Source organism: Pantherophis guttatus, chromosome 3 (genome assembly GCF_059756535.1).
Source record: "Pantherophis guttatus breed Tessera chromosome 3, ASM5975653v1, whole genome shotgun sequence".
Classification (NCBI taxonomy): domain Eukaryota; kingdom Metazoa; phylum Chordata; class Lepidosauria; order Squamata; family Colubridae; genus Pantherophis; species Pantherophis guttatus.
Window position 1 is genome coordinate 53057676 of NC_142065.1, and position 17300 is coordinate 53074975.

The 17300-nt window shown below is 38.6% G+C and overlaps 1 protein-coding gene across 3 annotated transcripts in view; it reads left to right on the forward strand.

Moving 5' to 3' along the window:
- Window positions 1-17300, forward strand: part of TEAD3 (TEA domain transcription factor 3) — a 101454-nt gene that overhangs the window by 79273 nt on the left and 4881 nt on the right. Inside the window, exons 3-13 of one of the 3 annotated variants that reach the window (XM_034414721.3) lie at window positions 418-482; window positions 3762-3824; window positions 3953-4015; window positions 8881-8892; window positions 9371-9508; window positions 10353-10396; window positions 11327-11388; window positions 14560-14693; window positions 15114-15287; window positions 15932-16072; window positions 16198-16350. In XM_034414721.3, coding sequence (XP_034270612.1) covers window positions 418-482; window positions 3762-3824; window positions 3953-4015; window positions 8881-8892; window positions 9371-9508; window positions 10353-10396; window positions 11327-11388; window positions 14560-14693; window positions 15114-15287; window positions 15932-16072; window positions 16198-16350 — 1049 coding nt within the window. The remainder of the gene's footprint in view (window positions 1-417; window positions 483-3761; window positions 3825-3952; window positions 4016-8880; window positions 8893-9370; window positions 9509-10352; window positions 10397-11326; window positions 11389-14559; window positions 14694-15113; window positions 15288-15931; window positions 16073-16197; window positions 16351-17300) is intronic. The other 2 variants (XM_034414723.3, XM_034414722.3) reach the window with 2 other exon arrangements.

The window sequence follows — 17300 nt, forward strand, 5'->3', positions numbered from 1 at the left end:
CCTGGTCCTCAGAAATCCCATAACTTATTTAAAGAGAACAATGACTTCCTAGCTAAATCTCTGTGTGTCCCATGTTTGGATTGTTTTCTGAGTGTCCAGTTTAAGCACCAGGGTTGTGGTTTTTTTGTTTTTGTTTTTTTACAACACTATGGACTGCTGTGGATATCTGGTCCAATGCATAAACAACCAGGGCCTCAAGCAGAGCTTTTTTCAGGCCATCTTGTTCAATTACAGAAGAGTTACATTAGTGCCATCTTCTGGTAATATGTCATCACTGAGTTAGGAGCAGGAATTCAGCTGTTTGTCAGCTTGAAGGATGTAAGGAAGGTAGATCAGAAGGCGGCCTTTTATTTCTAAGAAGTGGGACAAGAGAGGGTCTGCATTCATCACATTACATCTTTTCCTTTTCTGCTTTAGGACGCAATGAACTGATAGCAAGATACATCAAGCTACGGACAGGGAAGACAAGGACTAGAAAACAGGTAAAAATGCATTTCATGCTTGTCCCTTTAAAAAGTGTGAAGAATGAAAAAAGACTAATCTGTATATATATATATTGATATATACATGCTCCAGTGCTGTGATCTGGTGTACTGTTAACTTACATGGTGGATATCTTAACTGACAAAAGTTGTGCCAAAGTTAGAATGCAGTACTACTTCTGCTGACTGCCGGCTGACTGCAATTTGGCAGTTCGAATCTCATCAGGCTCAAGGTTGACTCAGTTTTCCATCTGGTTGACCCAGATTGTTGGGGGCAATAGGCTGACTCTGTAAGCTGTTTAGAGAGGGCTGTAAAGCACTGTGAAGCGGTATATAAGTCTAAGTGTTATTGCTATATGTGATCCTTAAGTTCTCATTTTGACTCAGCCACTGGTCTCCTGTGAGATTTCTGTTTCATCTTTCTTAACATAGGTTTCCTATGGATGACAGCTATTTATCTCACACAAAAAAATAGAATATCTTCAATCATTTGATTTCATACGGCTGGATTTATGTTTGAGAAACACTTTATTTATTGTATAACTTAAAATTTAGGAATTAAGAATGGCAATTAATTAAGTCACTTGTCAGAATTTCCCCAAAATAGGTGAATTCCTGATATGTGGCCTTCAGCTTTCTAAATTCTGCAGCCAGCTATTGCTGAATATTCTAGAGATGAAGTCTACACATCTGGAAGTTGCTGAGTTTTGGAAACTGTTTCACACAATAAAAAATGACACTGGCTTTTAGCAAATCTTCCTTTTAGATTAGGCAGATTTGGAGGCCCACTTAAGGACCATTTGATCCTATAACAAAGCTGGGAAGAATCCTCAAGCGGAAGACTTGTTTAGCATACCAGTGAATGCAAACATGTCAGTGGAAACAATGAAGGGATTTTATTAAAAATTAACAATTATTATTAAGTTTTAATTCAGTAAAGGCTAAAGTTTTATGTAAGTACTTCTACCAAACTAATTTCATTTCACTTTTTCATTCTTAATTCCTTTGCCCATAGTATCACTCTTCCTCATTAATTTAGCTTGATGGAAATTTTTAAAAACAGGAGCGGAGGGAAGGGTTCTGACTAGCCAAGTCCTGGATTGTGAACATTTGAAATTCACAGCCATAAATAAAGAAAAACAACTACAAGAATGGAAAATATAAGAGAAAGATTAAAGGGGTTTTCTATTTTAGCGAGGGAGCATTTATGCCAGTAAGAAATTTTGAACAAACAGTAACAAATCTTGGACTGTACTTCTTCCTTCCAAGTGAGATTGCACCACATTGTGAACAGTCTCAAGATGACTACTGAATCTTGACTGTTATTACTTGCTAAGTCTGCCTAATTGAATCCAAAACTTTCATTCTCAATAAAAATTGAAGTACAGTATAAAAAAACAATTGGGATGGGGAATGTACCATGTGTATACCTATCCGATGGTCTTCTAGGTAATTTTTTTTATGAATGGAGAAAGGGCAGACATGTCATGTGTGTTGTAAAAACTTTCATGAATGAAACTTCAGTTTAACCTTTGTTTCCATTTTCTTCTTCTTGAAACATATAGGAGTAGCTTTTAGAATAATTAGGGTTCATTAGTGGAGAGCAGCAGAATTCTTTAATGGAAGAAGTGTTAGCTATGTTAGATTGCAGTGCATGACATATTAATGAAAGCTGTCTAGGAAAATGATTGTTTCTAGAGTTCCAATCCATTCCTCCTATTTTAACTGTGGTTTATGTCCTTCCACAGTACAGTGAAATTGAAAATGCCAGTCCTACATCTGTGCTGATTTCTCTAGGCATCTTTATTGGACTGTCTGAAAGCACATCTTTCATGTTGAGCTGTTTATCTTTACAGATATGATTTTCAGCTCCGAAGCTAACAGTCTATAACTTTCTGCTGAAACTGAAATCATATATAGCCAGGAAATGGTTTATAAGACAATTCTAAGCATATTTAATGGGACTGCAAACTGTCTCGAGAGATTGGAATGGATTGCAAAGTATGTCACTATAAAACAGAACAGATTTATTTTGGGGTTTTTTCCCTATTGCCTGGCTTATTGTATTTCATCAGCTCTCCCAATCATTGGAGATGTGCTCTGAATAGAGCTGTGTCTGTACAGAAATGTAAAGTTTAAAATAAAATAAATGAATGAATGTATATAGAGTGAGAAAAAGGCCATTTCCATTGTCTGTTTTTAACACCGATTAAAGTTAATGTAGCTGTTTAGGTAATGAATTCCTTCACCTGTCCTTTGTCTATAATATCCAATATTTTGTTAATGGAAAACTATGCGTTATGACTTCCTGAAAAGATTATTTCATTAGTCAGTTATAATCAACCATAAATTTAATTTTTATCCAAACTATTGAACCAGTTTTCAAAGCCATAAACTCATTTCTATTCTGAAGAAGAGCCTCATGTCTACCGTATTGCTGCCTAAAAGCAGTTTTGCAAAGAGCTAAGAAATGTTTCATGTTTTCTAGGTATCAATATTTATATGTATCAAGAACTAATATTTTGAAGATCCTTCCCATAAATAGTTTTGATTGTGTGAAAGGCAGTTCAGTTACCTGATTAAGAAAAAATCAAATAAGTAAACAGGGGATTGCATAGTTGAGGAGAGCGCATGGGCCTGAAGCAGCAAAATACCTGTAAATCAGAATTCAAGTAGTTTCTGAAACCACTAAGATTAATAATGTATAGAAGTCCATGAGAAATTAGCCGGTCTGTCCTGATTTTATGGTTGGTTTTAAAATTTGATACGGATTTTTGAATTGATAAGTTTTAAATTACGGGCCAAATTTATTTAATTATTTTAAATCTATTTGTAACTTTATGTATAATTTTTTTTTATCTTGGCTGTTCACCGCCCTGAGTCCGAAAGGAGAAGGGCGGTATAGAAGTTTGAATGAATGAATGAATGAATGAATGAATGAATGAATGAATGAATAAATAAATAAATAAATAAATAAATAAGAAATTATAAATTTGAAATTGAAATTGAAATTGAAAGTACTTGTTGCTGCCAAGAAACCTAAAAATGGTATTTCCTGGGAATATTTCCAAATGTTTCATTCAGCAAGATTACAGCAACTTCCTTCAACTGATTCTTTCAGTAAGCATTATCCTGCAAGCCGATATTATTCCGTCAGAACTTCAACTGGCTTAGGAGGCCAGTGTGTTTCACATGGGTGCTTGAAGCACTGTTGTCGATATGGGGTCATACCTTCATTCTTTTTGTGTTTTCCTTTTTGAATGACTTGGCGGGGCCTAGGTGTCCAGCCATATACAGGTTCTAGCTCGGAAGAAGGTGCGAGAGTACCAGGTTGGCATAAAGGTACGTTGGAGACCCTGCCCATGCATCCATGGTATGTGAGCATGGGCAGCCCCCTCTCCTTCCTCTCCTTTCCTCTGGTTGACGGCTCTGCTGTTTTTCCCCCTCTCCTTCTGCTTTTCTCTCTGCAGGTCTCTAGCCACTTGCAGGTTCTAGCAAGACGGAAATCTCGTGAGATTCAGTCCAAGCTGAAGGTACGCGCTTTCCCAGCTTTCTCACCTTTAAGCCATGGCCATGCTGCAGCTAACATACTGCATTCTGTTATTGCCACTCTGTTCCTTTTATGTCCTTGCCCCTTTCCCTTTGATCCTGGGATCAGATCAAAGCTAGAAATCTTGGAAGAGAGAGAGAAAAGGTTGGTAGATGTCATGGGGCATCTCTAGGTGGCAGGATTTGAATAGGGCTGTGTGTCTAAAAGAATTCATTTTGTGTCAGGTCAGTGGAAAAACAGGAGAGAAAATTTCCAGTAAGAACTTTCCAGATTGGACTTTCAACAGCTGGCTGTTGTTTTTCCATAAACACCTAGTGATATTGTTAATCCTATCAGGTGACATTTGTTAATATGCCTTCACCTGAACTCTTAACTATATAACCCTAAAAGTCTTAACAAAGCTAACTGTATAAAATGAATAATGGCCTATGAACTGGTGTGACAAGCGCACACAGGTAGTCCTCGACTTACAACCACAACTGAGCCCAAAATTTCTGTTGCTAAAGCAAGATAGTTGTTAAGTGAGTTTTGCCCCATTTTACAACCTTTCTTTCCATAGTTGTTAAGTGAATCACTGCAATTGTTAAGTTAGTAACACAGTTGTTAAGTGAATCTGGCTTCCCCATCGTCTTTGCTCGTCAGAAGTTCCGCAAAAGGGGATCACAAGATCTCAAGACACTGCAACCATCATAGATACATTCCAGTTGCCAAGTGTTGATTTTGATCATGTGACCATGGAGATGCTGCAACGATTGTGTGAAAAACAGTCATAAGTCACTTTTTTCAATGCCGTTATAACTTTGAACAGTCACTAAATGAACGGTTATAAGTCAAGGACTACCTGTAGAGGGGTCTATAGGTGATAACCAGCACATTGAATTGCACTTGGAAGTCAAATGGTAACCAATGCAGCTCACAAAGCAGCAAGATCATGCATGCATGACACAGTGCTTCCTTTACTGTCCACACTGCTATACATATAGTCCTCAACTTACAACCTTTCATTTTGTGACCATTCAAAGTTACGGCGGCATTGAAAAAAAGTGACTTATGGCCTTTTTTTTACACTTACGGCCATTGTAGCGTTCCTGAGGTCATGTGATCAGAATTCAGATACTTGATAACTGGTTCATATTTTTACAGCTGCAGTGGCCTGGGGTCATGTGATCCCCTTTTGGGTCCTTCTGACAAGCAAAGTCAATGGGGAAGCCAGATTCAGTTAACAACCTTGTCACTAACTTAACAACTGCAGTGATTCACTTAACAACTGGGGCAAGAAAGGTCATAAAATGGGGGGCAAAACTCAATAAATATGTCACTTAACAATATAAATTTTGGGCTCAATTGTGGTCGTACGTTGAAGGCTATCTGTATTCTGGACCAACTGTAGCTTCTGGAAGGACATCTCCAAGTAGAAAATACACTGCAGTAATCCACTGACGAAGTGACCAAGAGCAATTGTACATCTGTTCAGGATGTACAATTGAGCATCATCTGCATATTGATGATGCCCAATTCCAAACAGTGGATAATCTTAACCAGCTATTGCATATTAAAGTTAAATAGGAGGCGTACTATTATTATTAATTATATAACAATTATCTACAATGGCAATATGCGGTTATTAAGTTATTAGTGCGAGTGGGTTAGGCTTGAGTTAATTTACTTGTTACCATAGCCAGGTACAGAAAGAAACAAATGAAATAGTTGTTACCCTAGCCTCTCTTACGGAAGCTATTGTGTGATGTGTTTAAGAATTGAATAAGTTATTTGGCAAGGAGGCCTATGCAGTGGTTGCAACCGAGATGCACAGAACCAGAAAGGGACATAAGATACTGTATCTGTGGTTGGATCAGGATATGTAGAACAAGTTCGTGAAACCAGGAACTATGGAAACTGGGCAAGGATGCAACTGGAGAGCTTTATCCTGTGATTGCCTTTCCTTTTCTTCTGTGGTTGGCTTTTTTCTCCTTATTCTGTAACTGGAGATTGACTAACTTGATCCCTTTCCCTTCTGTGTGTTCTGTGTATTGTGATTTGCTGAATAAAATGTCTGAAGATGGAGCACGGAGAGTTGGGGTGGTTCTAAAGGAAGCCAGAGAGTATTCTAAACTGATCTGGATTAACTTTTCATTTTTGTTGGTGAATATATGCCCTGGAAAGAAACAAAAAATTACAAAATTGCCTCTCTCTTCCCTTTCTAGATTCCCCAAGGTAGAATATATATATTTAAATAGGATTGGGAAAGTTGTCAACGGTTGTCTCCCCATCTTTTGACCCAAAAAGAAAGAAAATCTTGACTATTTACAACTTTGCCTATATTTACATTGCCTATATTTATTGTCAAATCCCTGGTTTCCATAGAATTCAGTAAATACTTCCAGTTGAAGAGTGGCATAGAACAGTAAAAAAAGATATAGAAGTGTATTGCATGCAGTAATTGGATATAATTCTAGAGCAGGGGTCTCCAACCTTGGCAACTTTTAGACCTGTGGACTTCAACTTCAGCTTTGCTGGCTGAGGAACTCTTGGAGTTGAAGTCCACAAATCTTAAAGTTGCCAAGGTTGGAGTCCCCTGCTCTAGAGCATCTTTATCTTCATTCATTCTGACCCTGTAGGAAACCTTCCACAAAAGTTAGAAAATACATTACCACAGAAATGAGGTTGACATGCTAGTCAATTGAAGCCAAGGAATATTTTTGTCAAATACTCTAGAAATGCCACTATGTGCGGCACATCTAACTTTTTCTTATTTGTAAGCAAGAAAAGGGCAAATTTCCCTTTAAGCTCCATATTCAAAGTAAACCTTAGCTACTTGCTGTGAATGTTGTCACCAGAGGCAAAACCTCTTACGTATTATACTTCCATGATGTTATACTGGCATATGTGGGAGTAGGTTATACTGAACTCAGTGCAACTGGCTTCTGAGTGGATATGCTAGGTGGCTCATTAGAAGACAAGTTGGGTATACACCGTGAATCTGGCCTGCCTCCCACATTATTGTAAGAATAAAATAGGAAGTGTATTCATACCTAGAATAGAATAGAATAGAATAGAATAGAATAGAATAGAATAGAATAGAATAGAATAGAATCACTTATCAACATTCTTTTGAAGTTAATGTCATTACTTCATAATAATAATTATTATTTAATCTTTTGAATACATATCGAACAATAGATTTGGTATCTTCATTGATTTTTTTAAAATTGCTGTTGTAACCCTTAGGTTTGAGATATACTTGACAGTTTTTTTACAGGATGCATGCCCAAATTAATCCTGTTGTTGCTGATACTTTAGTTTTGATATAAGGGGGATACGTGGAAGAAAATGCTGGACCTTGAGTGCGCAGCAGTGCAGTCACATTGCTAAGCCATGTTGTTCCTGCATGTGCCTTTGTATGCCCGTAACTGGGGCTGTGTGTGCATTCTTATACCGAAACATGGCTTTTGTAGCCTGCTTTAATAGATAGTTGTCCACAATACTGCATTTCTGATTTGTTTTGTTATATGATGAACAAAAGTATATTCATTTGCAACAGACTTACAAAGCGATTAACAATGAAGCCCTGTATATATTCTACTTCATGACAAAATGACCTTTTTCAGACTCTGGAATTAGCCAACTCATTAGGCACCACTGCTAGCAACTTGTGCCTTGGGGTGAGGGAGAACACTCAGAAAATAAATCCTCCTTTTGTAGCCGAATTGTGACATTGGAATCAACTTGAGATGATCTTTAATTCTGTCCCTGCAAATTCAGGACTGAGATTTTGAGATTGGTCCAGTATTGATAAACTTCTCTCAGCTTCAGTTCTGGATTGCTAAAGATGTTTCATGGCATCTTTAGAAGAGGGACTGAAAGAAGAAATGGCTTCACAGCCAGTTAGTCTTTAAACTTTAAGGAGGGAGACAAAGAAAATATAAAAACAGTGCAGAAGATCTAATGATTCGCACAATTGTCTGCATGCAAGCAGTGTATTCTTAAAAATACCAAATATTAATGCTAGAATATATTGCTATTCTTTAATATATAGCATAAAAAATTATATCTATACTTCAGTGCTGTACTTACTTAAGGTTAGATATATGGCCTGCAAAAATCCTGGATAAGTTTTCTGTATGTTCGTGCTGCCATCTAGTGATCATCCAGACTATTGCAGTCTAGATATGATAGTCCTAATTTACCTTTTCTGTATAATTGTGCAAGGACATGATAGAAGAGAGCCTTGAGCATTGTTTTTCATTTGTTATCTGTCTAGTGTGCAAAAGAGTGTTACCATCCATATGTAGACCTAGACTAATTTGCAGAAGAGCAAAAGTGGAGAGCCTGCTCAATTTTTGACTTTAAAAAAACCTTGCTTGTTCACTTCATTTGTGAACATGAAGAAGATATCCACTGAGATCAGCATCCTGCCAGGTGGGATTTTCCACCCACTCCCTTTTTAGCCAAAGTGAAGTAGGATACATTGGAAATTGGCCTTGCTCAGGTGTAATTTATTTACAAAGTAAAGGTAGATGTCTATGGAGATTCTCAGTCATCCAGCTCATTGTTGTCGCAAAAGATTTTCAAAAGGCAATTGGATTTTGTTTTTCCTTGAAGATGTTTCACTTCTTATCCAAGAAACTGAAGAACTTTGAGAACTGAAGAAGCTTCTTGGATAGGAAGCTTAAAGAAAAACAAAATCCAGTTGCCTTTTGAAATAGCATCTTTGGGACAAAGTAAAGGTAGATTATCGCAATACCTTGAAATCCCATTATGATTATAGATACTATGAAGATTTTCCTCAGCCTTCACCCATACCTGAGTTCTAATCATATTTCTCTTTTTCTTTTTCCCTTCATGCAGGCTATGAACCTGGTAAGTACCACCCAGACCTGTCTTTATTCCATTAGTTTTAGATAACCGTATAGGTCCTGACAAGATTTTTAAAATCCTTAATCTCAGTAAAACCCGAAATGATTTCTGATACTGCTAGAAAGAGAAAAGTAGAAGCTGCTGTTTGGAGAATTTGAACATTGTGCTAAGAAGCTGCCTGTGGTTTGCTTCTCTGACTTCGCTTAAGTTGTACAGAACCAAAGAAGTTTGACTGTCTCTGATTAACACGGTTCCTTTCTAAAAGTAGTGGCGACTATCTCATTACTTTTCAGAAACAACTTGGATGAATGGTTTATAGTTAGTGTGCAGTAGGTGAAGCTCAGACAGAAAATGGTTTTAGTGTAACTAACAAAGACTATAAAAACTATCCCTTAATTTCAGGTGGCTTGTTATTTTTGTGTGCTCTCAAGGTATGGATTAGCAAGCCCTCCTTCTGTTTCATTTTTATCCTATTTTGAAGGATCAAGTCTCAAAGGACAAGGCTTTGCAGAGTATGGCTTCCATGTCTTCGGCACAGATTGTATCTGCCAGTGTCCTGCAGAACAAGCTGAGTCCTCCTCCTCCACTCCCTCAGGCTGTCTTCTCTGCTGCTCCCAGGGTAAGAAATGCCCTACAGAAATGCTGGTGCAGGAGGGTTTGTCGGTAGGCACCACACAAGTATGGCCAGGTGATTGGGCATGCACTTCAGACTATAGGTGGGCACAGGCTATAGAGTGGTACGGGATCCCTGGGATCTTATACTCCATAGCCAGATTCCCCAGGAGAAAAAGCAGCAGGAATGGGAGTTACTTATTGGAGTGACTTGTGATCTTCCCTTCTGGCTTCCCCATTCACTTTGCTCGTGGGAAGCTGGCAAGGAAGGTTGCAAATGGTGATCATGTGACCACATGACACTGCGACCATCATAGGATCATGATCATATGACTGTGGGAGTCATAACTTCTGACAGTTGCTGAACAAGTGGTCATTAACCAAAGACTGACTACCTATGGCAATTTTGAGATTATGAATTTTAAGGGTGTAAATAGTACTGGTTTGCCCCTCAAAAGCCTTCCCTCCATTCTCATCCCTTCTCCCACCATCCCCCCAAAATGGATATAAGTTTCAGTCTCATTTTCTTCAGTGATTGTGTTAAACCAACAGGTGGGCTCCTAAGATTTTTCTAAAAATCTGGAAGCTCAGTTACAGCCACTAATTCCTTCACAGTTGGCCTACCTCTATCTAACGGTTACTTTACTAAAATTAAGAAAATCCTCTGGCTTTGTGTAGAGTTCCCCACTGATGTAGTCCCAGTTTTTAACTGCTGGTGGCAGAAGTTTCAAACTATTTTGTAGAAAATGTATTAAATATTCACCCTTAACATGCTGTGAATCATTGAGTGATGACATCAGCCATTGAGAATATCTTTGACTTCCTGTTTTTTGTCCTTTTTGCTTTCTCAGTTTTGGAGTGGGCCTATCCCAGGACAGTCTGGATCTTCTCAGGAGTAAGTAGGGAGGGATGGGATGGGATGGGATGGGATGGGATAGGATAGTCTTGAACATGACTTTTGTAAAGTAGGTGCTTGAACTGTATGCTAATGGTACATTTTTAGTGCTGATGCAAGATTATGTTTTTCAAACAAACTTGTTACCCTGTTTCCCCCAAAATAAGACATCCCCTGATAATAAGCCCAATTGGGCTTTTGAGCACATGGCAATAAGGCCAAGCGCTTATTTCAGGGTTCAAAAAAATATAAGACTGTCTTATTTTGGGGGAAACACGGTTCTATTTTTCTAAAACAGAATAATTGAATTCTGGTTACAAGTTGCACGCAGAGATTGCTCCAACTCAAATGTGGAAGACATTGTGTGAACTCTTCCATTGTTTAGATAATGTTCCACTTAAGAAATCCTGCCCTAGCAAAGCCCACCAATATTTCCTTATCAACTGTATTAAATTTACGATAGATATAGAAGTACTGGAGAGTCAGTACTTTTAGACATATAATCCCAGAAACCCAGGATTATGCTGGATCACATCAAAAGATCCATCAGGTCCAGCACTGTGCTTCCACATTGACTGACCAGTGACTATGAGAAGCCCAACGATATGAATGAACTAGCACCTTTCTGCCCAGTCACATATGCAGCAAATCCCAATGTTGGCAAAATAATGACATGCAGCCAAAGACATTGTCACACAAATGCTGCAATTTTTTACCTGTACCCCAACATCTGATGTAAATATGTGATACATGATATTTATATTATGGTACTATCACACATTTCATCATTTCCCTCATCCTTGCACCTTCTGCTATTGCTCGTATTGCCTGGCATCTGGTATTCAGAGTAAAGCTTGTACCTGAGATATGCAGATTAGAGGAAGGTTTATCAAAATAATTTAATCTATTCGATGTTATTTTGTTTTTCAGCATTAAACCTTTTGCACAACCAGCCTACCCCATTCAGCCACCCATGCCTCCATCACTAGCCAGTAAGTGGTCTGTCTCACTTGATTTCTCCAATTTACCCTCTTGATGCTCAACCTAAATTTTTTTTTTTTTGTCTCCTGTCTCCTTTACCACCATCTGCATGTGATTCAAATATTTGTTTACACGGTATAGCTCTCTTCTTCTATTGCTGCTCTCAAGAACTTTTTTTTAACCAACTGCAATAGTGAATTTAATTGGAGTAATTATCATCTTAATGAAAGTGATAGTGCCACTAGGCTGTGTATTTTGTAATTTATATGCAGATATGAATGCAGACTGCTCATCCAAGTTACATGTTCTCTAAAATGAGTTTTTGCTTGTCCTCAGTTCACTTACCTGTAGGCAAAATAAAAGCAGAATCAGCATGTAAGACAATATGTTCACAGTGACATTCATAATACACTTATACATATGGAAACAGGGCTTTTTGCACTAAAATCAAATTGACATGGAAGGAATGCTGAGCCAGTATATCAAGAAATTACAGAATTATGCTTTAGGGCCATAGTTATACTCAGGCTTTGACTAGAATTGTGTTTTGACAGCTGGAACAAAAGCTTCCTATTATGTATGTCTTTATATTACTTTTCTAGGTTGCACTTTGATGTCTTGGTTTTATTCTATAGATACTCTTCTGTAAAATGAACTGGTTGAGAGAAGGAAGTGATGCAATTCAACAGAAAAAATAATTTATATTATTTAGTACTTATTCAGCTATTAGATTCTTAGAACATTCCATACAGGGAGTACCTCAAGGTTCTGCTTTAGGCCCAGTACTCTTCAACATTTTCATAAATGATCAAGATGTGGAAATAGAAGGGGAGCTCATTAAATTTTCAGATGACACCAAGCTAGGAGGAGTAGACACTTTGGAAGATAAACTGAAGCTTCAGAAGGATCTTGACAGACTTGAACACTGGGTCCTCTCCAATAAAATGCATGTTAGTGGTGAGAACACTAAGGTTCTACACTTAGGTGACAAAACCCAAATGCACAGGTATAGAATAGGTCCGTGATGGCGAACCTATGGCACGCGTGTCATAGGTGGCACGCATAGCCATATCAGTGGGCATGCCAGCTCAGCTGTGGCATGCATGCGCATGCCGGCCAACTGATTTTAGGGCCTTTTGGGCCCTCCAGAAGTAGGGAAACAGGCTGTTTCCTGCCTCCGGAGGGCCTGGGGTGGTGGGGAAGGCCCGTTTTTCTTTCTCACCTGGCTCCAGATCCTCTCTAAGCATCTGGGGAGGGTGAAAACAGCCTCCCCCCTCCCTTGGAGGCCCTCCAGAGGCCTGAAACGGCCCATTTCCCAACTCCCGGTTGGACAGGAAGTGACGTTTTTTGCTGTCCCCAGCCTCCAGAGACTCCTAGAGAGCGGGTGGGAGGGGAAGGTTGCACGTGCATGCACAGGGTGGGGCGCATAGAATTATGGGTGTGGGTACGTGCGCGCGCGAACCTCCCTCACTCCCCCCCTTCCTGGCACACGATGGCAAAAAGGTTAGCCATCACTGGAATAGGTTATACCTGGCTCAATAGGTTACAGTATACCTGAAGAGGATTTGGTATCCTAATGGACTAGAACTTACCGGTAAGTATGACCCAGCAATGTACTACAGCTGCCAAAAAAGTCAATGCAGTCCTAGGCTAGTAGTAGTAGTATAACCTTTATTGTCATTGTACATCATATTACAACGAAATTCGTTTATCCTCTCTGGTCTAATCCATAACAATCTACATCAAAAGAGGGATAATATGAAGATTACTTAACGTAATAGTGCCGCTTTATACTTCACTGGTGAGACCCCACTTGGAATATTGCGTCCAGTTCTGATAAAAAATAATGCTGAGAACCTAGGAAGAGTACAAAGAAGAGCAATAAAGATAGGAGGTCTGGAGGCTATACCATATAATGAATGGTTGAGAGAACTAAGTATCTCTAGCCTAATGAAGAGGGACTAGGGGTGACGTGATACCAGTCTTCCAGTACTTGAGGTGTTGTCACAGAGAAGAGGGGGTTGATCTACTTTCCAAAGCACCTGAGGGCAGGACAAGAAATAATGGGTGGAAGATCATTAAAGGAAGATTCAATCTAGAAGTAAGGAGAAATTTCCTGACTGTGAGAACAATCAATCAACAGAATGGCTTACCTCCAGAAATTGTGGGTGCTCCATTGCTGGAGGTTTTCAAGAAGAGATTTGTCCAGAAGGGCATAAGGTCTCCCACTCAAGCAGGGGGTTGGATTAGAAGACCTCCAAGGTCCCTTACAACCTTTTTATTCTGTGTTCTATGATCCTCTAAGGACTCAGTAAAAGCAGAACACTGACTTTTTGTATTATTATAGCAGTAAGTGAGAATTTAAGTTGTGTTTTATACATGGAAGTTATAGCACTCTTCATGTTTGTTCTTAAGTCTGAGATTTCTAATCAATACCTCTATTTTGTTCATGAATAACCTTCCCTTAATTTAATTTACTAAATTTGTTGTGGCTGCTCACTCTGTTGCATTATACAATTGATTAATAATGAAAAAAACAATTAACAATTGCAGACACATTGTTTAGCTGCCTGTTTAGGCAGCTTAAACTAAAACAACCAAAACAATAAAATGTATAGATACAACAGAGCTCTCACAAATACATCAGTAAACCCGTTAACCCCAGGTTTGGGATTAAGGCAGATTTTAAGGACTTTCTGGAACCCCAAGAACATGGGGCCATTCATATCCTTTGAGGACTGCTGTTCTAGAGGGAAAGGGCAGCAAAAAGAAGGCATGCTTCCTCCGACCCACAAGGTGGCAGCAGATAATAGAGAGAAACTTCTCCATAACCTTCCCGAACAAACTGAATGGTAATTGTCCAGAATGGAAACGTCTAATGATGGCCTCTTCATTGTTTAAGAGATAACGTGTTTCATGTTGCTATCTCTTAAGTCCATAGACAGCCCAGAAATGGAGGGGGGGGGACCTCTTGATTTAAGAGAATATAATGTAATGCAATGTTATTGTAATCAGAATAACAATGAGCCTGGAAAGATTGATAAATGAACCAAACTGAACTAAACTGGCCCAGTTGCCTGTTCTTCTCAGTGGTTAAAGATTGTTTTTTTCCATACTTTTCTCCTGCAACTAAAATTTGGTTCTAAAATGTTCAAGAATGTTTTATCTGTCCATTCTTCTAGGCTATGAGCCCTTGGCTCCTCTTCCACCTTCTGCCTCAGCTGTGCCAGTCTGGCAGGACCGAACGATTGCCTCTGCCAAGTTGCGGCTCCTTGAGTATTCAGCATTCATGGAAGTACAGCGTGACCCTGAAACGGTAACTCTTCAGAGTGGAAATTCATACAAGAGGGAGGAGAGAATGATAGATCTTGCTTTATTCTACAGAATGCAATGAAGTGTCATTTTTAAGACTTATCTGTTATTCCCATCCTATCCCAATTTCTGTGATGGCTTTATTACACAAATGGCATATCACACAAGTTAATTTGGTCTATTACATCAAGATCCAGAGAACTGAGTTTTCACTCTAGCAGTATCCTGAGAGTTTTTAATGGTTTGTGAAATATAAATGCTACTATGGCTCCTTTTGGTCTGCTTTTGCTCAGATGGTAGCAATTGGCAAAAAAAGACTTGAGTCATCCAGGGCAAATTCATCAAGGGTATCCCATTTTTGTTTTGGCAATGTTTCAACCTACATAGTGAGTAACGATGCCCTCTGTTCTCTTTCCCATTACAGTATAGCAAACACCTTTTTGTGCATATCGGACAGACGAATCCCTCATACAGTGACCCACTCCTGGAAGCAGTGGACATACGCCAGATTTATGACAAATTTCCTGAGAAAAAAGGTGGCCTGAAAGAACTCTATGAGAGAGGACCCCAAAACTCCTTTTTCCTTGTCAAGTTTTGGGTAAGAACTTCATGCAGATTGAAGTTAAGCAGTGTCTGCGATTGTTAAATATTTCTTTACATGAGAATATGGCAGATGATCTTGCTATTCTTCTTAGCCTATTCCTGTAATAAGTTTTTTCTAGCCTCAATCTTCCAGAAAGTTGGACCAATTTCCATAACTGGCATCCAACATTGAAGAAGGCTGATATAATTGGGGGTGTAATATACAGTTAGATAGGAAAAGATACCTTATTAAAGCAGTATCAAATGTAGTATCCACGGAGTATTAAATAATTTTAATTTGGTACCAATAAAGGAGAATAGTTGTAGCTCAGGGTTGAAATGAGAGTCCTTGGTGCTCTCTGAGCTTGCTTGTTTTCTTGCAGCTGTTTCATTACTCAAACTAGGTAACCTCATTGGTGCTCTAGCAAACTCAGAGAGCATCAAGGACCTCTCAATCTTAATTTGGCTATGGTTTTATTCCTTTTGTATGCTAGGTAGATTTGACATCTATATTTGGGTGAAAGGTGGACCCCAGCCACCTTTTCCCCTGTCCAACTGATCAACACGCTCTTTTAACTAGCATGAATTAGATCACTATTCTGAGCCAATAAGTCATTCTAATCCATGTTTAATTTGCATGAACCTCTTGCTCTATTCTAGGCGGATCTGAACAGCACTATACAGGATGGTCCTGGTGCTTTTTATGGTGTAAGCAGTCAATATAGCAGTGCTGAAAACATGACCATCACAGTCTCCACTAAAGTGTGCTCCTTTGGAAAACAAGTTGTTGAAAAAGTGGAGGTGAGTCCTATGCTTTCTCTATGGGGAACGAAGAGATAATCCATTGATTATTTTTGCCATTCTGAGTAGGTATTCTCAGATTCAGCATTGATAGCCTTACACGATCTCTACATGTATTTCTGCAGACTGAATTTGCTCGGATGGAGAATGGAAGATGTGTGTATCGAATCCATCGGTCTCCCATGTGCGAGTATATGATCAACTTCATCCATAAACTGAAACATCTTCCAGAAAAATACATGATGAATAGTGTCCTGGAGAATTTCACCATCCTACAGGTAAAGAATCTCTTCCTTCTTCTGTTTTGTTTCCTAACTGGCCCCTTCATTTCTCACTGATGCTCAATAAAGCACTTCTCAATCATTTCAGTGTTATTGCTGTCCAGATACTAAAACTAATCTTTATAAAAGGACGAGAAGCACATCAAGATTAATTAAATTCTCTAAGGAATCAGAGTGGTTTGTTCTTGGTTTACAGGTAGTCCTTGATTCTATTTTACATGACCCCAATTTACTATGTTTTTGCTGAAAACTAGTGTTTACTTCCAGTTTTCAGCAAAACTACTCTATAGCGTACAATGGGTTTGTTTAATGGCCATGGCATTCACTATACAACCACCATGTTTGCTTTAATAGCCACCGCAAAAAAGATTGTAAAATCAGGTCAGCCATGTGGATGACCCATTTTATGACTGTCACAGTTTACGACTGTAACAGGTAAGCTCCATTACAGTTATAAGTCAAGGACTACCAGTATAAATAATAGTTTCATTCTTTTCCACTCAAGAGTTTTCCTCTTGTAGTGCTCATTATTTATTTTTTGTTTTTAAAAAAAGGATGGCTTAATGATTGGCAAGTTACATGATTACTTCCTAGGACTATGTAGCCATTGAGATTCAGGACATGATGGAGTAGTCCCATGACCTCTGACAGCACCTCCTAATATGTTCTGAAACACTTTTCCCTGTTTGAAACAGGATGTTATGAATTTATTGGTAACAAGTTCTTTAAGTTTTTTCATTTAAAGTGCAGGTGTGCATCTGTTATGTGATAACTAATCTAATGAAAGTCACTAGCTCTGCAACTCTTATAACTATCTATGGTTTCTTAGAAACACACATGATTGTTCTGTAAATTATATTATTTCTCATCCACTCATACCAATCAGCCTCTGCCTGTGAGTTTACAATTTAAAAACTTCATTCAAAAGAGACAAAGACAGGCAGAAA